Source organism: Nipponia nippon, unplaced genomic scaffold (genome assembly GCF_047370975.1).
Source record: "Nipponia nippon isolate SJK-2023a ecotype South Korea unplaced genomic scaffold, ASM4737097v1 scaffold_29, whole genome shotgun sequence".
In the NCBI taxonomy this organism is placed as follows: domain Eukaryota; kingdom Metazoa; phylum Chordata; class Aves; order Pelecaniformes; family Threskiornithidae; genus Nipponia; species Nipponia nippon.
The window spans coordinates 6,798,867-6,822,500 of NW_028262346.1; the positions used below are offsets into that span (position 1 = coordinate 6,798,867).

The 23,634-nt window shown below is 41.8% G+C and overlaps 1 protein-coding gene across 2 annotated transcripts in view; it reads right to left on the reverse strand.

Annotated features, from left to right (window-relative positions):
- Window positions 1-2,631: 2,631 nt before the first annotated feature.
- SKOR2 (SKI family transcriptional corepressor 2) overlaps window positions 2,632-23,634 on the reverse strand; it is a 27,963-nt gene continuing 6,960 nt past the window's right edge. Inside the window, exons 4-8 of one of the 2 annotated variants that reach the window (XM_087763687.1) lie at window positions 19,602-19,667; window positions 19,116-19,214; window positions 13,539-13,606; window positions 4,744-4,808; window positions 2,632-2,768 (exon numbers count right to left, since the gene is read on the reverse strand). In XM_087763687.1, coding sequence (XP_087619813.1) covers window positions 4,746-4,808; window positions 13,539-13,606; window positions 19,116-19,214; window positions 19,602-19,667 — 296 coding nt within the window. In that variant the 3' untranslated portion in view covers window positions 2,632-2,768; window positions 4,744-4,745. Of the gene's footprint in view, window positions 2,777-4,743; window positions 4,809-13,538; window positions 13,607-19,115; window positions 19,215-19,601; window positions 19,668-23,634 lie in introns of both variants that reach the window. The other variant, XM_087763688.1, reaches the window with a different exon arrangement.

The window sequence follows — 23,634 nt, forward strand, 5'->3', positions numbered from 1 at the left end:
TGAGCTTTATCAGTGTGAGGGATGATTTTTTAATTCAAAACACTTCATTCATGCTTAATTCTGTTCCATCTTAACATTTGCAGTTGTGGTCTGTTGATCAGTTACAAACCAGACAAGTGGCGTTTCCATTTCCTGACTGGGGGGTTTAGCATAACAACCCAAGCGCAAATTGGACATTTCAAGTTTGAATGTTCAATTTGAAACATAGTAGTTGCATATCCATTCTGTCATTTGTGTGAGCTATACATTTAAAACACGGTTTCACAACTTCAACAATATACAGATGCACTACTTACTTGCTGTGGAAAGTCACTAGGGAACATGATGGTCTACTGAGCAGAAAGTAGAAAACAAATAAATCTGCTGTAGATCCTTCATGTCTGCTCCTGGGCCTGAACAGTCTGGTTCTCAAATGGTGAGGGACAACGGGTTACTCTGCACACCTGACCACATCCAGGAGCTCTGGCACTCAGAAGCCATGAGAGGAGTAATTTCTTATTGAGCAACAAGATTACTTTATGTCTGGGCAAGATTTTTGATCTATAGCGGTAAGACATTTTACTGCGACACTACAGTTGAGTTCATTCATCACAGAAAATATCATCATGTCACTCTGTGCTATATTCTATATAGTGTCCTGTATCCTGAATACTCTACGCAGCCGATTCCCCATCTCAAAAAGGGTACAGCTGATCAGGAAAAGGTCCATGAAGCCCACAAAGCTATGGCACTGCTTCTGTTGGAGGGATGACTACGACTCTTCAACCTGGGAAAAAGACAGCTGAAAAGGCTCGATAGATGCCTATGAAATCACGACTGGCATGGAGAAGGTGGACAGGGATTGCCAGTAGTCAACTGGCAACTGGCCTGATCCAGTGCAAGAAGCCCAGGGCATCAAATGAGGCTAACAGGTGGCAGCTCCAAACATCAGAAGTTGGTTTGTTTTTTTTTTTTCCCTCACAACCTGTATTTAAGCTGTGGAGCTTATTGCCACAGGATGCTGTAAACTGCTAAAAGCATGCCTAGGTTTTAAAAAGTCACTGGACGAGTTCATGGAAGAAAAAAATCCATTTAAGGTTATTAAAAACAAGACATGATGTCTAGATCAGAAAACCCATGAGCCGTAAATCATTAGATGCTAAAACAATATTCTGGGAACATATCTCTAACTGCTTGCATGCTTTCACAAAGTATCTGATTTCATCTACTATTGTGAACAGGGTACTGGCACAGAGGAACTTTTGGTCTGACCTGGTCCAGCTTTTCTGATGCTTTCGTTGCTTTTTTTCCATGCTACAAAAGCCATAATGCTGCCAGTTCACTGAGTTTTGTATTTGAGTCTTGTCAGCTCACCTATTACAGGAGCAAACTACACAGGGAAGGGGATGTAAACAGGCTGTGCCCTTCTTCTCCTGCCTTCCAGATCTGTCGGGCTGCACCAGAGAACTGTAAAGCCAGCTGATTTAATCTCCTGGGGATTTGCTGGGAATGAGGGGAATATTGAGAGAGTAACTCTACGACACATCCAAATGCCGGAGGTGGCTGAAACCGCTTTCAGATGCCGGTGGCACTGCGCTGATGAGGACGCACTTCTGCGCAGTCGTATGCTCAGGGATGACGCCGTGCTTGGGACTGAGACGTTTTGCATGACGACGAATTCCACTCAGGAAAGCCCTGGCAATCGGGGTGTTGCACATCATCAGGAAAAGACCTGGAAGACTATGGCTGCGGTCTTCAAAAGTCGACTGACTTTGGCATAAATCTCTCTTTATTTCTGTGGATCCACAAGGCACTTCCTGAAACTCCACTAAATCTACTTCCAAACATTTTCTAAATAACCAGAGGCAGAGGATTTCTGCCATGAAATACTCCAACATATTATTTGTGAATTAAAATACTTCTAAAAAGATATGCCTGGGGATAAATGTACTGGTTCTTTTCTTTAGTGGAATAAGCATAGCATTAAATTACAAGGAAGCTCAACTATTATCTCATAGTTTTCTTTTTTTTATTATAGACTTTTTATCCACATGAATGATAAAGAAACTACAACAGAGTTAAATACCTTTTTTGATAACAGTGATTATATTCTTAATTACACTCAATATTAAATTGTAAAATATTTCCAGAGGAGTACAATCTTAATTCATACAGCAGGCAAAATACCAGAGGAGGAAGGGGCCAAGGGAGAAGGGTGTGAGAATTTCCAGTCTGCTTTTAAAAAGCACTGTGTATGGCTAACGCTGCTCTATCCATCCATCCATCCATCCATCCATCCATCCATCCATCCATCCATCCATCCAAATGTGGTTCTGGCCCATCTGGTAAGACACGCGATTCTTTCCATAAAACAATCACTATTCAAAAACAAAAGATGAACTGGCAGCTGTTGTCAATGTTTGTGGCGTTGAAAGGATCGGCAGTTCCTTTCACAGCTTATCCGTAGGATTCATTGAAAGCATTTTCTCTGTCAAGTTCAGTAGTCCTTCTAAAAACACAAAGACTTAAACTTTGGTACCACCAAAAAAGATCCAGGACAGGCATTTTTTTATTTTTTTTTGTTTTGTTTTGTTTTTACTAATAAATGGCTGCTACATTCTATGTTACATGGTTGTCCATGATGCTTTGAGGTCATTTGTCCTTGGGTTCAGAGGAACCTGATTTGTTTGTTCTTTAAATTCCCAAGCCCTTCCATTTTCTCAGTCTTTATACAAGTCAGGTTTCTGAGTGGTAGGTTATAACTTACAAGGTAACAGCTGCAAAAGATCCTGTGCTTCTGGGAATAAAAACAAAACAAAACAGAACAAAAAAAAAAAGAAAAGAGAGAGAGAGAAAATGTTAACAACACTCAGCCCAAGTCTGAGATTTCTTTACTCACAGAATTACAACATTTATTTACAGTCCTTAAAAAAGGGATACACATAAGTCACCTGCTCCAGAAGCATCCTCTGAGACTTTGCTAGTTAGTATCTGTGGAGTCATATGGAAATACTCACATTAAAGATGAAGTGCAAATTGCAACTGACTGAAGTATGACTAACGTCAACAAGACCTGGTGTGGAAAGGAACAAAGCCCAACAAGGGTAGCAAAGGATTGCCAAGAAACACAGAGCATTAATTGAGTGGTTGCTTTGCAACACACAGGGTCTTCACCCCCTTGGTGTATCGCGTGGGCACGTATGTGCACATACGTTTCTTCTTGAGGCAACTCTTTTCTGCTTGGCACACTGAGAATCTGAAATTGCTTGTGAACAGCATAGTTGTGATTCTCTGCTTGACTGATTTAGCTTAGCAGTTAAGTAACAACTAATCTTTCAAAAGCGCTAGGGCCTACTTAGAGAAATCCCTGTTGTCTGCAGGGATGGTGTGCCACTGGAAACAAAAACAGCATGAGAAATGCATCCATCCTTCACACTCCCAGCACATAAGCAGGAAATGCTCATAGCTGTGATGCCAGCACCCTCCTTGCGGGGCCTGTCAGCTGATGAAAACCTGATGCTGGGAACAAACGGTGCCGTTCATCTGATGCTGCCATCCTCAGGCAGACTTTTATTGTAGATCAGTGCTTTGGACAAGGCACTCAGGGCAGGACCCGCTGCTTTCATCTGGGGAGGCATACTGTTTTATTCAGGATATTAATATCACTGAATTTATTTTAAATCAGTGCTCAGATTAATGTAGACTCAACTGGAAAATGCTGGCAATCAGTAAGAAAGTACTCACAAGAGGGCAAAACAGACCAACTTGATGCTGAGACTAATCTCCTTATCTCAGTAGGCAGAGCTCGAGGCCACGGATGCTGGTTATCTGGTTACTCTATGCTTACTCCTAATGTTTTTAAGTATCTGCTTCTTCCATAGCTCAGGCAAACCTCCATCATCTATACTATCAAACCCTTCTCAGATGCTCCAGACTTTCTCGTGAATACCTCTACTTTGTGCATTACTGAGGTCTCTACATATGAATAGCTCTTTTTTTCTAATCTGACTAGTCTACTTCAGGGATTTTTTTCAGTGAATCCACAAGCCAGATTTTGTGGGATAGCACAGTAGCAGGGCTACCGGCTTTTTGCTTCTCTGTCTCCAAGCCCTAATCTTCTTGTTTTACCAGAAAAAAAAGAGAATGTCATTTAAATGTTAAGGCACCTGAAACTGGAATCTCCAGGCCACTGATGATGGACATGGTGTTTCTTCTAACTGAACGCTTCTAAAAAACACTCCTGAAAAATGCAGTGTTGGGTTTAGGAAGATCCTGCAGATGGGCAACAGGGTAATGGGCATCTGCAGGAGACTGAACTACAGAAAACAGTATTAATACAATTCTGTAAAGCTCCCAAAACATACTGCTCTTTCCTGGAGCTGAAGAAGCTCCATTATGGGCACAAAACCCCATCCCTACCTGCCCGTGTGTGAACTTTTACTGCATTGTGAATGCCAAGGTATTTCCCTCCTTCCACTGAAGGTACATGACCTTGATGCCACTTTCCAGTGACAGAGAGTAGAAGCACACGCTCAGGCAATTAGGCCTGGATTCACCCAATGGTACATCCTACTCCAGTGAAGCCTCGTAATTTGTGTGACGTGTCAGTTATTAGCTTTAGATCGCAGCACAACACCTCCACAGGCAGAGCTTTTAGACCAGAATCAGTAACATCATGCAACAGAATTAATTTTTGCAGTGCCTGCAAAGAAAAACACGATGGCTGGGCCAAGCAGTGTAAGATGTCTCCTTTCACAAGCTCACCTTTAGCTTTTGCTGAGGTGTGCACCAAGCTTTTCTTTCCTGATCAAGCTTGCTGCATAGGGAATCTGCAATGACACAAAAACAAAGCCACTGCTTCATGCCAAGGTTTGGCTAACGAGACATCCAAATCAGAATCCCTGCAAATGAAAGGTTTTGTTTGCCTCCCTATATAATTTTAGGAAACAGTGCCTTAAAGGATTGAACTCTTTACAAAACTGCAAGAATGCTAAAGCAGAAATAAAATAAAGAATGGCCCAAATTAAAACAGATAGGTCTTGAAATCCAGTGTAAAAGATGTCTTCCAATGTTTTGTTTATATCAGTTGCTGGCAAAAATAAAGCCGCAACCCACTCTGCTACCTGTGAGATGACAAGAAACAGAGCAGGCAACGCTCGTCTCTGCACAGCCAAAATACAGCACGTTGGGAGTACGAGACTTCATGTATTTATATCACCATAATTAGGAAGTTCATAATAGTTATCTCTGACTTGCACCAATCTGAGGGAAGCCACTGAAGTGGAACAAATAATTAAAGAAAAACAGAGAACATAGGCATATTAGGAACATAGTTATTTTTAGAAACAAAGTGGGATGATGTGCGAACTGGCTACTGGGAATACAGTACAGGGCTGTTCTTTTTCAATGCTGGGCTTTTAGAACATAACAAAACTAAATTGGTCTGAGATTTCTCCATATCTGGGAATCCAAGTGACTACCTTGGATCCACTATTCTTCCATGCTGCCTTTTGGAAGGACTGTTGAAGGAATTCAGGTTAGGATCAGAAAATCTATGTCCCTACACTCTCAGGTGCTGCTGCACACTGAGGTGACCTGCTTCTGCTGTCAGGCACTCCAGAATATATTCACAAATAATGTCAAAGACATTACTGCAAGCTGACAAATAGGCTGGGCTGAAGTCAGGAGCAAGGCCTTAAGCTGCACAAACAGCAAAAGGAACAAACAGGCAAATGCATAGGGTTCAAGCGACCTGCCCCACACACCTAATAACATACTAGAAGCACGTGAATTTGCATCCATATCCACTGACTATATACCTAATGGGCACTCTTGTGCACCCCTGTTTTGGTTTTAATTACATTATGTCCATAGCATGTGAGGACGTTTGTGTGAGTTGTGCTCAGAATGTCTCTGGGCTGGTGTAAAGTGCGGTATCCGCCGTGTCATCTCTCTCCATCCCTGCCTTTGGAAGGCTCGGGATGAGCGGAAAGAAAGGGGCATCTGCAGCTCAGGAGCTAACCCTTTCATCTCTCAGGAAAGGAGGTCAATCTGGTTGAAAGCAGCAGCACCAGGAAGCAGCAGTGTCTGCAAAGATGAAGTGTCTGGTTGAATGAAAGCAGAAGCCTTTCGGGGGGCATGTCACTTCCCCCGCTACGCAGCCCTGGGAAAAGGGACATGTGTGTGCATGAACGGAGAGGATCAAACTACTTATGACCTGAAAAGACCCAGGATCCAGGTGTTTTGTCTGACTACTCCTATCACCCCTACCCTTCACAGAAGCTGAAAGCTATCAGGAAGCTTGCTGCAAGATCCCCCCAAAAAACAGAGCTCTCCCTTCAACCAAGTCCTCCAACAGAGCTGCCTTCCAGTGTTTGCAAAGGCTGGAAAACTCCTCTCCAAACTGCAGCAGAGAGGAGTATGCAAAGAAACTGTTTACCTGATCACCCATTTTCATGGTTTAGATTCAAAAGGGAGCCACAAACAAACTGCCTGAATAAGCACATTTCAGCTGAGACCTATGATGCTTCACCAACTGCTTTCTTCCTCTCTCCCACTCACAACGGCCAACAGGCAACATTGGTTTGCATGGCTGCCAATTATATAGGACATCTCCCAAGCTGTACTGACCTAGATAATACAACAGGGTACATTCTGTCAGAAATTAACTGTTCTTGATCCACTTCTCTGCTATATTTGGCACATCAGCGTCTTTTCAATGTGTGTTGGTTTATCCATCCTCCTGGTAATAAATGAAACTGGGAGAGGTGGGTGTCCAATAGGGAAATGATTACTTTCTTCATGAGTTAAATCACCTACAATGTCATCTTCAGCTTTTGTCATTGGAAGAGGATTTGGTAACTCCGGTGCTGTGGTGGAATAGTATTTAGGGCTCTTCATGACAATACAGTCCCCTTTTGCATATCCACGGTGACTCCTGCAATGCAGGAGAGGATCGGCACTCAAATGGACATGAAGATCCAGTGCGCGGCCCTTACCAAAGCGTGTACACCCCTGCAGCAACAGAAGTGCAGACAGTTCGGTTTTAAGTAGCAAGCAATCTGTTTCTTATGACTAAGTCCACATTAATAGGAAATACATCGCAATGGCAGCAGATCTATAGGGTGCAGGAGAAAGACTCAGAGTGCAGAAAGACTCAGAAGTGCAAAAATAATGCACTTCTCTTGTTTTTTTTTTCCTTCAGGCTGGCTCTAGTCTGGTCCAGGGTACTGACCACCCGTTAAGAGCTAAAGCACACTCCTTTGTGCATTCCTGGAACACATCCTGGTTTGCTTCATCCAGGAGGAATCCAGTTTGCAAGCCCTGAGTCTGCTCCACAACATGAACCAAAGCGCAGATAAGCGGATAGGATTGGGGATTCGTTTCTAAAGTGCATGTCTGATCCCTGCTACGCTTGGACGTCAAAGAAGTTTCTGTACACCATCCTCTTCTGGAGACTTCACCTTTGCATCCCATCCCTAGGTGGGGTACACAAAGATACATCACGCTGACTTCTGTTGCTTGAAGAGGGAATCTTCAGTACCCAAAGCACTATTATCTGATACGTATCTACAGGTATTTAGTTAAACAATTCTCATTTCTGGGGAGCACACTCGAGACCTCAGTCAGAACACTGTCCTGCCAAGACAGCCCTCCCAAATGCAAAGCATATTTATGCAGGAAAGGAGACAGATGTGCAGCTGAACTGCCACTGGAAAACCACAGTCTCTGCACACATGGTGCTTCTGGATAGAACGATGCGTGGGATTAAGGAGAAGAAAAAGCATGCACTGAGCCTTTGACAGCTGGAGGAGGAGGAATGGAAGTGCCAACGGCTTGCCCTGGAGGGTGAGCCTCCACTACGGCCCTGTGAAAGTATTTATAGCTGCATGGGCTGATTTCAGAGACTCTTCCCTCCCGGGTGGGCAGGGGCATGTGCTCATGGCAGCGTACTGGTCTGCACAGGAGGCAAGGCAACAGAGAGTCACAGCTGGAGTATGCAGTCTCTCCCCTGTGTATTTTGAAGTACTGGAGCACACTAATACAACAGAAAAAAGGATTTTGCAGACAGGCAATAGCAGAGGCTGGCTTGTGGCTCTCTGGTACATACACATCCATTTTTGATCAGAATTTCTGCAGATTCTAAAGGAAAGGAAGCTTTTACTTCTGTTTTTAACAACCATTAATTCTACAAGGCATTCCTTTTCTTTAACATTTGAATTTACTGGAGAAAGAGGCACAGCTCCATCCCATTAACCCAAGGCATACCCAAATGCATTGTCAAGATACAAGTTTCGCTCACCTGTCTTAAAAAAGCAGACAGTGGCAAATAAAATTCTGGTGAAAACGGTACTTGTCAGCTCACTTTTCTGTACACAGTCAGGAATGCCTATGCTACCTTTGGCATCAAAAGGACACATTTCCAATTTGTACCACTAAACCTGGAGAGGAACTCCACCAAAAATCAAATTAAGATAACAGAACATATCGAAACAGACCTGCAGTATGATCCCAACTGCTAGAGCACAGCAGAAGAAATTAACGAGAAAAAATATAAACCTCTCTCTGGTTTGCAAGGGGCAAAGTAATGAAATCTGCCTTGGAGTCTGCAAGACACAGTAAACACTTTCAGAAACACTCTTTTACCTGTTATTATCTGGGTGTCAGTGGACAGGCACTTCAGCACAAGATGCAGCTCAAGAAATCCAAGAGCCATTCTGCTGAACCGATGTTTGCCTCTAACATTCTTGTCAAGGTCAATCAATCTAGCTAGACCACTTTAAGCAGAGGACCAAAACAGAAATCCTAATAAAGCACTGCTATTTCCTATTTCCACTTTTCAAATATGGAGTGACAGGCATGCAGTGACCAAGGTCTCCGCACACAAGAAGGTGGATGTTCATTGTTTGCATAATGAATACATTAGTTGTACAAAGCACCTACTTTCCATATACAACCTAAAATTAAAATTAAACCTACTGGTGCTTTTCTTAATTACAGTAGGACCCAGAGGAACGTGATCTCATACCTCTGAAGATCTATCAACATTACCACATGGTAGATTTTTTCTTCTTTTATACATTCCTTGTGAATCTTTAAAGATCAGGATGAAAGATGATGCAGAGATAGAAATCAATTTTGCAGGCAGATAGTTCCTGATTTATTTTATTCTCTGCCTCTGAAGAACAAAGTTGATTCAAAGCAGCACTGAGAGTAGAAGGCCATCAAACAGAGGAGTTCCAGCTGGATCCAGTTCTGAGCTCTGAACATTATTATCAGCCCAAAGTTAGGCTAGTGAGGAAGAATTCAGTTCATGGGAGCATAAATAAATTAAAAAAACCCAAACAAACCCAAACCAACACTTTCCACTTGAGCTGGAAAGACAAGGGAATGCCCGAGTAATTCACATTTCTAACATATCTCAAAGACCTGCTACCTTTTACCCCTATGTAAAATTAGTGGGATTGATCACTGCCTGATCTTAGTTATCTAAACCACAATGGCAGGGTGATGAACACCACCTTAGCTTTTCCTGATGGATAGGTTACAACTGTGGTCAGCGCTTCCTGGGAACCTACAAACTACTTGGTAAGGGACCCCTGAAAGGAAATTAAGAAAAGCTAGCCTGTTTGCAGGAGCTTAAATTTGCTGCTTGGTGTTCTACTTCTCTGTGGCAATGTTTTGGAGGGGTTCACAAAAACATAAAAGGATAAAAATAATCATGCTGGGAATGCTGCTTCTGATATTTTTCTCCCACCAGGCAGCTAGGAGGAAAGTTCATGCTTTTTAAATTTTATCCACTAACACAGTTGCTCAGAAGACAATATCAGACAGATACAGAGTCTCAAGCAGGAGCTTAGTACTTTGTTAGGCTGGCTGGGCTGTCCTGACAGATGAATTATGGTCACACTGGACAGAAACCAACAACTCTAAAGGCAGGTGAGCTCTTCTGAGGCCGTACCGCATGTGCCATGTTAGAATATACCCCAATGTGCTGAGCAGAGATTTCTTCTCGGCGGCCCTTTCTGTACAGCTTAACAGAAACCAGGTGATCCATGCCTGAAGTAAAATATGACCTCCAAGTACACGCACTGTACTTAGCCAATTTGGGAGACAGCACTTTGAAGAAGGAAGCAGCAAAAAATGCATTCAGTGATTTAAAATCTATTTTCTTGTTAAATATGACGATTGGTTGCTTCCTGGCACTTGGCCAAGAACTTGGCACAAACGGGTTGCGATACTTCCTGGTAGTTGTTCCAGACACTCTGACCAACTCCTTTCTTAACAGAAATTGCTGATGGCCGCACAACGTCCCACTGCTCCAGCTACCTACCAAGCCAGGTTATGTCCAAAGAAGCCAACATCCAGATGATGGAACAGGACCCACACTCCATTTTCCCCATGATCTGAGCCTTACTCTTGACTTTCAGGAAGCCATCAAATAATTTCTTTTTAAAAGTCCGGAGCGGACAGAGCATTAAAATAAAAGCCCATTGATTAAGCACTGCTTTAACTGAGGGTTTTAATGAAGGATGTTAAAGCCGCGCCGCTGCCGGGCGGCGGGGCTGCAGTGGTGGCCGGGGAGCGGCAGAGGGCAGCCGCAGCCCGCACCATCGCCCCACTCAGCGTGGCCGCTCCCCACGCGTGGCCAGTTGTCACCGCCTCCCGCACTGCACTTTCACAAATGTCACACAAGAACTGTGAGAAAAAAGCGTTATGTTCAGCGTTCGGTGCTGGCTGGGCATGAAGCACCACCTTCAAGCAGCCCTTTCCGTGTAACGGTCACGTTACAGCAGGCGTTCGCGCTAGAAAGTTTTCAAATACGATTCTATTTGGTTAATTATTTCATGCTTACCTTCCGCTTCATCTATTCCTCATATCTCTGACACACTGAAAACTCCAAGGCAGTTTATTTTAAAGTCTGAGTACCCAGCTACACGGCTTGAAGCGTTCCAGTTCAGGGTTAGGGTAAAACCTGCCTCAGGTACCTGCTGTTACAAGAGATGCCTTTGTGATCGCGCACAAGTCTTCAGGAAGGACTAATTTAAGTTGTATAATCCTTCCGTGGTGCGAAAAGTCAAAAGAAACTGACTCTGTGTATTTACATTGTTTGTAAAATAAAAAAGCAATTAAGCCAAGTTCTGTGGCTATTATACCAGTAAACTCTGAGTTTAATACTACAAAAGTATACACCTATGTAGCTGTAAGTAAAATCAACACGTAAGCACATATTAAACACTTCTTTTCTCTTTGCACTTCTGTGTTAGCAAGAAACTTAGGTGTGGGCAGCTCTGTTAAAGCAATAGTATAGCGTCCCAGGTACATACAAAACAAAACAACCTACTCTGCTAAAAACAAACCAACACAAACAAGAAAATCAAACGTAACCATGCTTTTTGTGTATTCTGTACCAAAAGCTTTAATTCATCCATGCCATAACCCAAGGAGGCCAAAGGAGTTCTATCATTAGCACATTCAGCTCATTAATCTTAATTCTATATATAACCATACAAAATATATTCACATGAAAGAATTCAAGTAACTGCAGGGATTATCACATCGAAAGTGCTGATTCCATTTCAGTTATCAATCAAAACATCACTGAAGATTTCTGCACCCAGCTTAAACAAACAGACTGGTTATTTGCAGCAGTCTCTCAGTTCTTCATATGCAAACATCCTTTTATCGGTGTCACTGATACACAACCTGCCTCGCCGATACCGAGAGAGATACCCAAATGTGAGTATAAAGACTTACTGGTGATTAGACAACATTTCTAATTATCATTAATAAACTCAGGCAGCCACAGTGAGTGAAGAGGTCCTGAATTGTCGGCGCAGTATGTTAAATGTTGAAACTATTCTCTGTAAGTACATTCAGGCAGCTCTGTTTAATGATTAAATGACTATTAGTCTTTCTGTAGCATGCATCAGTAAGTGAAAAGGGTGTGAATTACATGATCATATTTCTTTTCCTGCCTGAGAAAAAGCACTACACTGAACCTTGTGATTTTTTAACTTTTTGTAAATCAGAAAAATCACCACAGCTGGCTTGCTGGAGGTCTGGGATATCCAGTTTCAGAAACAACTTCACAACTGGGCCACAAAGTGAATGGTGGAGATGATCCATTCTCTCCCTGGGAGGGAGAGTTAGTTAGCTCCAAGTTCAGCTGACACACGAGAGAAAGGCTGAAGTGGGCCCACAAACTTTGTGCTTAAATGTGCTTCACAGCAGGAATCAAAACAGGTCACCTGCCTCAACCCCAAAGCAGCAGGGGAAGTATGTTTCAGGATGGCATCCTAATTACCATCTTCTGTGACAATGCAATTCACAGATCAAGCCAAACTCCTTGCCTGGCATTGGGAGACAAAGGGGAACACAGTAACAACTGGATGCATTAAAGGAAAAGAGCAGAGACTAGCGGCAAAAAAGTCTCCAAAGATGCTCTGGGCTTGAATTTCTTCCATAAACAACCTCCTTCAAGCACCCTCCATCTCTCATTGAAATCTCTGAAGTCAGCAGGAACAGGGAGCAGGAATGTTTGGCAGCTCTAAAAATAAGGCCACTCCTAAATGCCTCTAAACATAGGTGCACAAGTTTGACAATCCTGGCCTTCAGCTTTATTTTTATGTCCTAACCCATCAATTAGAAAATGACAGTACCAGAAGGCTGGACAATGCCTTCACTGCACCAGAGTCTGTGACAAGCACAAGGAAAATTTAGATGCTCAAGCACAGGGCTGATTCAGGTAAGTGGGAATATTTGGCAAGCCTGCCTCAAAAAAACCCTGTTGAATAATGTCAGACTGATCACAGAAAAAGCACTAGCAAAACAAGCATTAGCTGATAGCCTCCCATGCGTTATGATGCCCTGCTCTTAAAACCACACTAAGCAGTATCTGAGTAAGAAACAGCTTCACACACTCCACCCTTTGCTTGTACTGGATTAAGTATGTCAAGTTTTCAAAACAGCACAGTTGTATGCAATGATCTAGAGTTGCACTAACACACACATGCAAAATCCCTCTTGATTTTAAAATAACAAGCAATACACCAAACAGCAACGTGTGCCTGCACTGAACTGTGTTTTGGCAACTCGATCCTTTACTGCTGAGTTAAGCACTTCTTCTAGTGGCTGAAATTTGAAAAAGACACATCCTAAGGTTTATTTGCCAGTGAGAAGCTGGCCTCGCGCGATTCCCTACTGAGGGCTGAAATGCACCCCTTGGCAACTCGTACAAGGTAGAAACATTTAACTGCTTAAGGTTTACTGATTCAGTCCTCACATTTCTCTCTGAAGAAGCACCTCTCGGTGTTGAGTCAACACATTTCGCTTAGTTGAAACGTGAAGACCCATCTGGTTACTGTAAGAAAGTAAATCTCCAGGTAATTAGACTCTAAACCAGCTGAGAACTGCATGCTTACGTCTTGCTAAGTATAATGTAATATGAGCTCAATAATAGTACATTTGCATGGCTCACAAAGGAAAAGTTTGGGGAGTGCATTTACAAAACATGAAGTGACAGTCCGTAATATTTTTAGCAGAAAAGGCAAACTTACAATTTGTAGCTGCTGTACCATTTCTTCTCTGTATGCCAGCTCCCGCTTCATCTGATCTTGAAAATTATCTGTAAGAGGGGAAAAAAAAAAAAGTAGATGCAGTAATTACAACAGAGACCACACAGCAGAATTCATATAAACCGAATTAAATCAAACCAAATCACTATTGAGGAATTGTGAAGCACTACAAAGCCCTTCACCCAATTAAAGCGCATGCCTAACAAAAACTTCTTCTGTAGTAGGAGACACTGTAGACAACAGAAAAACTTTGTAAAAACTTCGGAAAAATCGGGTTCAGTGACTTCCCCAATTAGCACATGTCGGCTGCTAAGTTTCTGTCGCTAGCATTCATTCTCGCAGTCATTTTCTCAATGGGCCAGACTCTGTAGTCATTAGTCAAACTTCTACCGACGCTAAAAAAGAGGAAAAACTTCTCTTCTTTGCTTTGGGATAAATCCGTTGACATCAATAGAGATGTCCAATATGTGAGAACAGAAAGCGTTCAAGGATGCAGGGTTTGATTTGTAGTTTGTAACATAGTGCTGACAGCTTTGAACAAAACTCAGACTAAAGCTCCATAAACACCGACATGGAACTCAGAAGGGAAAATCTTTGAAAGACAGATCCTAGACAGCCAGGTTACAGCACAGGCTAGCCTTCCTGCTCTAGTAGCTCCTCCTTCCCTTATTTTCCTCCTCAGTAAACATTTCAGACAAAACTTCATTTGGTGGAAGATTAACTGCTAGTCTGTGTTCCATAACATTGCTGTTGGAGGGTGGGAAAAAGACAGAAAAATATAAACAAAACTATTGACAAGAAGCTAAGAGTTTGGAGAGTTGCCACATGATGGAGACCTAGGTGCAATGATGGACTATTAAATGGAAGAGGAAAGAAAAACCCATTCCAATGAATATCATTTTGATCCGGGAAACAAGCCTGTCCTGGACCACGGGAGCAGCAAGGTGAATGCCAACAGAAAACAGCATGGAGCACCTCAACACACAGCACTGTCAAACTGGAGAGAGCTTGGAGGGCATTACAAGGCCAAGGCAGCTGGAATGGTTTATCCACAAGGAATAACTTAAATAGTTAAATAGTCATGCTGGTTGCTGGGACGCTAGCCCAGGACTCGGGAAGCCTGGGTTCAGTACCTGGTCTACTGGACTCTGTGCGTGTGTCTCTCCATGCCTCCTTTCATCACCAGTAAAGCAGGAATAACAGCACTGCTTCATCTGCCAAGTGCGTTGAGAGTATTAATGGATTAAATGACTGTGGGATGCTTCAATAGCACAGTAACGGGAGTCACAGAAACAGCTAAATTACAATTGAAAGATTTGAGCCCAGGTGAGAACGAGTGGCTCCTATCAATACTCTGTGTGCTAACGCAATGCTGGGAGCTCACCCGCTCCCAAACCAGCCGCACAGCCTCGCCACGACTTCTCAACCCCAAAAGCAGAAGCAGAAAGGCAGCGAGCAGCCATGACACAATACAGCAGAGAGGAAGGATGTACCTTGCCTGCGGGGAAAGGGGATGTGTCCCCATTGAGTGTGGGCACAGAAGGGGCTAGAAGAAAGTACAAGGGGGCAGAGCTCTGTCCTCTTTCACACAAGAATTTTGCCCTCTCTGAATGACAAGCAAGTTGTTGTTTAAAAGACAAGGAGGCACTTTAGGACAACAAGAAAACAGCAATGAAACAAAGAAAGAGTGAGAAAATTTGTCAGGCTGAAACCATGAGGATCCAGCACATAGAAAAGGACATGACAACATTATCTTACTAAATTTCTTCAGATTTCAAGTAAATCAGTAAAGCCCACAGAATTTTTCAGCCTATTCCCTCTATTCCAACTCGACCAGAAAAAGAAGCTGACAGAAATAAAGCAGGTTTGCAATTCCTCTCTTCCTAGCCCCAAAAAAGCCGTGCAGTATAAAAAGGTGACCACCTCCTATCTGGTCACTGAAGGCTGATAGGTTTGTGCTAGCTACTATTGAGGTCCTCCGGTTTCACTCCGAGTACTCTATATGGAGAAATTTTCCTTCTTTCCTCAACACTTTCCTCTCGACTGCCTCTTCACAGGCTCATCACCTCTCAGAACAAATAGCTCAGAAATCTTGCTCAGTCTTGCACTGCAAATGTCCAAGCTCACAGTGGAAATGGGGTGTTAATGCTAAGGATAGTGTTTTTTCCAGCAGCATTTATGAGTCTGAATGTTTACAGACAAAGCCAGGAGCAATACCCAAGAGAAAATATATGAATATTTAAATAGTTTTCTTAACAGAAAATTAAATATTTTAACTATCCAGACTACGTCACTGCCATTTTATTACCACATTGTTAAATGCAGCCGGACAAAACGCATGCCAGCCGACACCAAAGGTACAAACCAGTGCAGGGTTCTGGGAGAACATGCTGTCAACTGTGCACAGGTGCTCATATTTCTATCAGGACAACAAATTCTTTGATTTTCAAGTGATCTGATCTTTTTTTAATTTTTTTCAAGTGATCTCTGCATTGAGAGATCTTATAGGCAAAGGAAAACCTCATCTGCAGCTTTTAAGTACAATAGCGATATAAAAAAAAAGGTGCAAACAGCAGAAGACAAGGTCTGCTGTTTTATAAATTATCACAGGCCACATTTCAAGCAGATACAAGAAGCCACAGAGAAGTGTGCAGCATAGTACTGCTAAATGAGCTTGCAAGTAAGATCAGTTCTCGTTTAACAGGGATGTCCATGAGGAGAACACGGAAACCAAACACCTTTTACACACAACACTGCATAGCACTGCTGCGGGTGGTGGTCTGATGCTATTAACATGTAATGCCCCAAACGTGCTCAGTTCCAAATGCAAGACCCAAAAAAAGGTGACTTTCAAGTTAACTCCAGGTAACCCGTCAGGAGCATCTTCTAGAGAGACACAGCATTACCTGCCACACCTCACACGCTGGCTCCCTGCTGAAACAGGGATGAATTTTCTCCTTTTTAAAAAAGGTTGAGAAGACTTAAAAGCCAAAGGCTCCTCACTTACCCACAGACAGTACAAAGCACAAGGAGAACCACCCGTACCCGTGGGAGTGAGAATTACCCTGGCAGTGCGGTCCTGTCCTCAGTAGCTTTAAGGATGGGACAGAGATCCAGTCCCCATGCCCACTCAGCCCAATGCTGCAGTGAGCCAGACTGGAATATAAAGCCTGGTACCTGCCTACTCTTTGCTCTGTCCTACAGCCTCAGGTGCCTCCAAGCCATGATAAATCCATCAATACAATTTTAATTTTACCTCCACTTTCCTTTAGTTGGATCTCTCCCTAGTTCCTCCCTATCCAATACCACCACAGGCAGTTAGTAATTTGGGAAACCTGGCAAAGCAAATAGTTTCTAATACCTGACCTAAAGCAGCAGCCCCATCCGACAGCGAGAGCCTGGAGCAGACCCCATCTCTTTTGCTAGAGCACATACTGCTCTAGAGGACAAACCACACTTATCTTGGATTTTACACTTATTTGTTTTAAAAGATCCTTCTTCTTGTTTTATTACATGCGGAGGAGGGGTGTTATTTTGGTAAATCTAAATCTGTAAATAGGTTTTACGGTCACTTGTATATATTGTTTATAGCACATTATCTGTTTTCTATTTTAATCCTGAAGAAAATTGACCACTACTTTGTGGTACACTGAAACCACATATTTTTCAAGCCGGCATACAAAGTCGCCACTTCCTTGGTTGGCCGTATGTGTTCTTTTCTTTTATTTGAATTGTATTTCATGTGGTTTAATTGCAGCGTTTATTTACATGGCAATGACAGAGCATTAATTTTACTGTAGAACAAAAGGATAAATGAGTGACCTGAATGGCAAAACTCCAAGATGCCATTTCGCCAATACCACACATCAGTGTTTTGATCTACACAAATTATTTGAAAATTACCTCACTCCCAAACCCAAGTAATGACTGAATTTATACTAAAGGATGAGGTTATCCTCCTTTCATTAATATCTGTATCACCTCAGGCGGCTCTTCTCCTTTATTTATGAAGCTGTCTACATCTTTCAATATTTGGGCTAAAGATGGAGTCATTCCCAGAGTCCTTCCTTGCTTCCCTGAACTTACTCTATCTGATGCTACAGAAAGCGGAAAAATGTATTTTCTTTAAATAATAGGAAAATGCTGTCTGTGTTCCCACCTTTTCCTGCAATCCAGGGAGGTGCAACATTCCTCAGCTTGCAGCAGTGGGTTTTGGTTGACTGACTGACCTCAGGGGTACAGGCAATACTGGTTTTTGTCCCTGGAGTTTTTATGAAGGAACTCGGAAGACTAACGAAACAGTTTCTGAACTCTTCAAGAAAATATGACAAACCAGCACAAGGGCATTTTGCATTGAGTGCTGGTCAAACATTTCAGTCACGCAGGAGTTAAGAGAAATTAGCAAATGGCAGAAGAGCCTGACAACTAGTCTGGGAAGGTTTTAATGTATCTACCTTAGCTTATTGAGAGTCAAGTAACTCTGCAGTGCTCCATCCACGTGTTGTCGCACAGAAAACAAGGATGAAAATCGAGAGTTTTAAAAAGCAGAGTTTAGAAGAACCTCACATCATCAACACTAGGAAAATACTGAACAGACATGCGGTCAGACCTCCTTTAGACTTCACGAAGAAGCAAAAGGTAGGTGCAAACATGCTTTTGCCTTTAGGTTGCATTTAATACTGAACTGGGGAGACTGTCTGGGCAGGCAGCTGTGGAGCTGTGACAGCCAGGCATGGGGAAGCCTGCACGACAGTACTGATCCCTGTGTGGTGCTGTGTTACAGATGGGCAGAGAGCAGTGGAGATGCCCTGATCACTCCAGCTCTGTAACACTATATTCATTGCATGTTGGAGAGCCCTCACTGTGTCTTCTACCTTGTCCTGATCTACATGGGATTTCTCCTGGAAGCATGCTTTCCTCTGCTGCTGCCAGTGTAATTCAAAAGGACTCAATCAATAGGTCTTTTTCCATATCCTTGGGCATGCAGTTCAACTTTCTGGCAGCTTCACAAAAACCCTACTAAGTGTCCATTTTGTTTTCTTTTATTTAACGCATGCCTAGCACATTCCATCACCCCTGGACAGCAGCACCTCGCTCATCAGCTGTGGTGAAAGGGCCATCTCAAATAGCCCATCTCAAGAGGAAAAGCCCAAACGGGTTTTTTTACTCCTTAAACACAGGCAAAATCAATTCTCCAGCCACAGCTAGAACCACCTAAAGACGACAATGAAGTACTCTGTCTTCAAAAGCCTCCAACAAGCTGGTTAAGACCACTGACATCGCTGTACCCCAAGAAGCCCCAGGCGTGTTTCGGTCCACTCACTGTATTCAGTGTTATCAAAACCAGTAGAATATACACCAAAATAGACACCCAGCTTCATATTTTCCCTATAAAAGACCTGCTTGGGCAGCCTGAAAAGCCACAGCAGTGCCATCAACCTCAGCAGAGCTAAGCCAAAGATCCTGGTAACACAACTGAGAACACACCTCTCCCTGTTTAACAATCTGACAACAACCACCACCCACCAATAACACCAAAACCACAGATATGTGTCTTACTGAAGACTGGGAAAGACGCATTTCCTTTCAACACCTGGAATTCCTGTTCTAGTCTCCTCCGTAAGTCGATCTGTTCAAACAAAACCTTCTGGAGTTCCTCTAACAAAGAGAAAGAAAAGTGGTTTTGCTAATCTGTATAAATAATTCTTGAAAGAACAGTTGCAGAGCAATTCATTACTATAAGACAAAATATTTTAGCAGTTATAAAAAAAAAAGTGTTGCATAGACCTACAATAGATTTTGTGCAGAAAGCCATGAATATAAATCAATGTAATATATTATTTTAAAGTATTATATTACAGTGTCATGTATTGATTGATATATATGCATTAATCTCAATTATATCCACCCAAAGGTCCATATATTATTCATATGTTACTTGACAAGCTTAAAATATGGTGCAGAACAAAAGTGCCCCCTATTATCCTCATATTCTATTAAAACAAAGAGCAGTTTTATAACGTAAGAGGCCCTTATTTCTTTTACCTTTCCCCATGTTTTCTACATCCTTCTTCAGTGAATGAGGTGAATTGGTTTCTTGTGTGTGTTCACCTTAAAAAAAGAGAAAGAAAGAAGTTATTGATTTACTGATATTGCTTTTCATCTCTATGGTCCTTACTACGCAACTGCTTCAGAGAAGCTGGAGGAAAAAAAGAGGAAAAAAAATACACAGAAAGAGTAAGATTGAGGTTTATCTACATATCTCTGTGCGTAGCACAAATGTTTGCAAGCCTTGTATTTGCTTCTAGTTTAGTAAAGTAGCTACCTACACCATGGCCTCCTGCAGCCAAGACCTGACGTCTCCTCCATACGTAGGAGAGCTCCTCTTGCACATCGTCTTCCAAACTGATCCCTGCTTTCACTCTAACCCCTCTTGAAGATGCTCTTGTCGGAGAACGACTAGGTACAAGCTGAGAAAGTGACAGAGCCTTCTCTACAGTCTCATCTCCTCTCTTCACAACAGGAAGTCCATGCTATCTAGCTGGGCAGGACCCTGTTCCCAAATCCACACGCAAAATCTTTCTTTTTTTTTTTTTGCCTCTTTGCCTTCATCAGCTCTTTAACTTTATCATCTTCTAGAGCTCTATGGCATGGGCTTGTTGTAACTGAATATAATTTATATCCAGCTGAGATAAAATTGACATTAGTGGTATTTGCATCTAAAGGATACACATCTGAGGTCAACCGATTCAGAGATTTCTGTCTTAGGTTGCTCACAGAACTTTTAATCATATACTAGCAAAGAATTTTCTAGATAACAGAATTTGACTATTTCCCGATACACGCATGCTACTTCTTTCAGCCTTTTTCCTTTACAAATACAATAAAATAAATCTTCACAAGGTGTTAAGTTCACCTGGAGGACAGTTTGACTTAAATATGAACCTTCTGACAGAAGGTGTTATTTTCATTATCTTCTGGAACTGTGAAATTTTCCTCTAATTTCTATGAATAGGGTTTTGAAACAAAAAGCTATGAAAAAAATGTTTTTAAAAGAAAAAATACTACTTTAGCAGAAATTAATGGGAGATTTTCTGTTATTTAAAGATGAAGTAGAAATGGATTCTCAATAATTAAGAAAATATTTGGTAAATAACCAATTATTGAACTAATTGGACTAATTTTCGGCTTAGTCCAGCCAGTAAATACACATCATTAACTCTACTGATGAGTAATCACAAGAAAGACATATATATAAAGCTACTCATGTGATTATGTATTTGGAAGAAAGAATCATGGAGGAAATACCTTGGGGGTTTTTTGATAATAAAAAGCCATAGCACGGAATAGATCACCACACAACAGGTAAGATATCAGCTACTTCAAAAACTCATACTGTCACCATGCATTTGATAGCAGGTCATCACAATAAGCTAATTTTAAAGTTGAACTGGAAAGTCTTGTTTTATATGCAGTCAGAAATCTTTTTGCAAAACATTTATTTCTGTTTTTAAAAATCAATGCATTCTTATATCCAGTAAACCTTGAAGTCATAGTATATGAAACATATCCAATAGCTGTGCATTTTAGCATCTGCTATCTCTTCATTCCTTAAAAAAAAGCAACCACTCATTCAGGCATATACATTTACACAACTGATATCTGGTGCCAGCAATTCCATTTTAAAAATCTGTTTATGTAACACAATGATTTTAAAAAATTATTTTTGTATGATATTTGATATAAACAAAGTATTTTCTATTGGTAAGTTGTCTCACTACATTAAAAGAAACAGCAAGCTTAAAAATAAAAATACATCACTTTTTGGGCAGTGGTTTGAGGTGTTTCCATAATGTAAAATGGTCTTATTTTTTTAGTTAACATAATTTTGTTTTAAACAGGATTGCTAACAAAAGAAGTATTTTGTTAGATAAATAAGGAATGAGGGTACACAAAATCAAAAAAGAAAGAATTTAAGTTTAGGAAAGGTATTTATTAAATTATATACACTAGTATATTTTTCCGATCTATTTCTTTCATTGAGGCATTCTTTTCTCAATGTTTTATGTGCAGTTCTGAGGGATAACAGACTCACAGACAGAAGGTAGCTGGATTCTTCAAGGGGGAGGAAGAGAAAGGGGAAGAGACTAGATCCTAGCACAGAGCATGGCGGCAACATAGCTCTTTCCCACTTGCTCAGTTGAGCTTTCAGGGCTGTATGGTTTGAAGCTGCCGACTCACTAGGACAGAAAGAACTGCATCAAAATGAAAGCAAGGGCATGTAGCATAAAGAATAATTTCTCCAGCATCTGCAGCCTCCCTACTAAGCTACCAAAAAGGCTTAGAAAATTCCCCATCCTCGCCCCCAAAATAAGTAAAGAACAGGATGAGAAAAGCAAAGGTATTTAAAGGCAAAACCCAGTGCATATGGTTTTAAAGAATAACTGCATTTTTGAACTGCTTTCTGATGTTCAAAAAAAGCCTCGATGTTATTATTGTTAATGGTAATAATAATCAGATGTGTTTCACCTTTCCAGTCCCCCTGAAAATGCTAATCAAGAGCTTGCTCTTCTCTGTTTTTCCATACTTCCCAGAGGCCTCATCACGTGTTGTGTACTGTTCTACCTTAATTGAAAGGGAGGAGGTATTGAATATTTAACCAGCTTCCTTTCTCTTAAATGTTAATTAAAAGCTAAATAGGTGTTTAAAAACAAACAAACAGAAAGCCCAAAGAATTTTAATCAGTCCAAGAAAAAAATCACTTCTCCTTCTAATAGCTCCACCATAACTCTCTTGGGCCTTGTCTACACACAAACTTGTAGCAGCATTTAAAACAGCAGCACTGAAGGCTGTGCAGCCCCCCAGTACGGACACCTAGGTTTTCTTTAAGAGAGGCCTATTTCAGTTTATTCAGAAAAATCAAACTATACCTCAACCGCCTGCTGGCTAGGGGGAAAAGAGGATGAAGTATTCATAGCTGGCCTGCACTGCCTCAGCTAAAGCTTTTGGTACCACTGTTCTTCCTGATTAGCTCAGGTGCACGGACATTGTTACTCTGGAATAAAGGTACACGGGTTGTATTTTACACAAATGGCTTTCTTAACCTGGAATGTGAACATCCACCCACTGAGGAAAGCAGAAATTATGTCTGTGAGTAGACACAGCTAAAATTACTTTATCAGTACTCTGAAAACCAGAGGTCCCAATTTGTACATTGACACAACCTCAGCTCTTGCGATGCCACCATTTCATCAGCTCTACACCCACCGTAGTAGTTAAGATTTGACTTTTTAACACAAGAAACGAACAGAAACATTTCTAAATTTATTCTCCTCAAAAGAAATGCACATTGCCCTCGTTGTACAAAACCAAACCAGGCACAGCCAGGTTACCTCTGCATGCTGTGCCACCTAGAGCAATCTCCTGCAATCCTTCCTCGGGAAGCTCTCAAAGCGCTCTTCAAACAGCAGCTAAAAATTTCCACGCTGGCCCAGACAACTCAGCTACGTCAATGGGCAACTGATTTGCCCAGCGCAGAGCTCCAATGGACCGGGAATGTAACTGCACTCTTGACTCTCAGCCCTGTGCCTTGTCCTCAACTCGTACTCTCTACAATTCTCACTACATCTGCAGTGCCAGACCACATCAACCGAAATCATCCACTCACCTGTGTCTCAGCATCGGCCCTATTGTCCCTGGATGGTACTTAAGTGTCGCAGAGCACACGATTCCTGCCAACCGGCTCTGCAGCTCACTCCTACCAGGTGAGCTTTACCGTTGTGAAGCCTGCAGCATCAATGGTCTACCATAACTTAAACCTCCACCAGTATTTTTAGCTGGAGAGAGCGCTGTCTGCAGACACGAAGACCTCAGCAGTGAAGATGTCAGTATCTTCGGGGTATAAATATATATATATATCCATTTTAAAAATATAGGCAGATGTGAATCAGCAGACTTTCAGAGCTCCAAAGGCTCCATCTGTATTTGAAATTAATTACTTGCTTTAAGACACTCACAGTTCTTATGTATGTCCTGAAGAAATCTTACCCTTACTGAAAATATTCATGCATAGTGCATA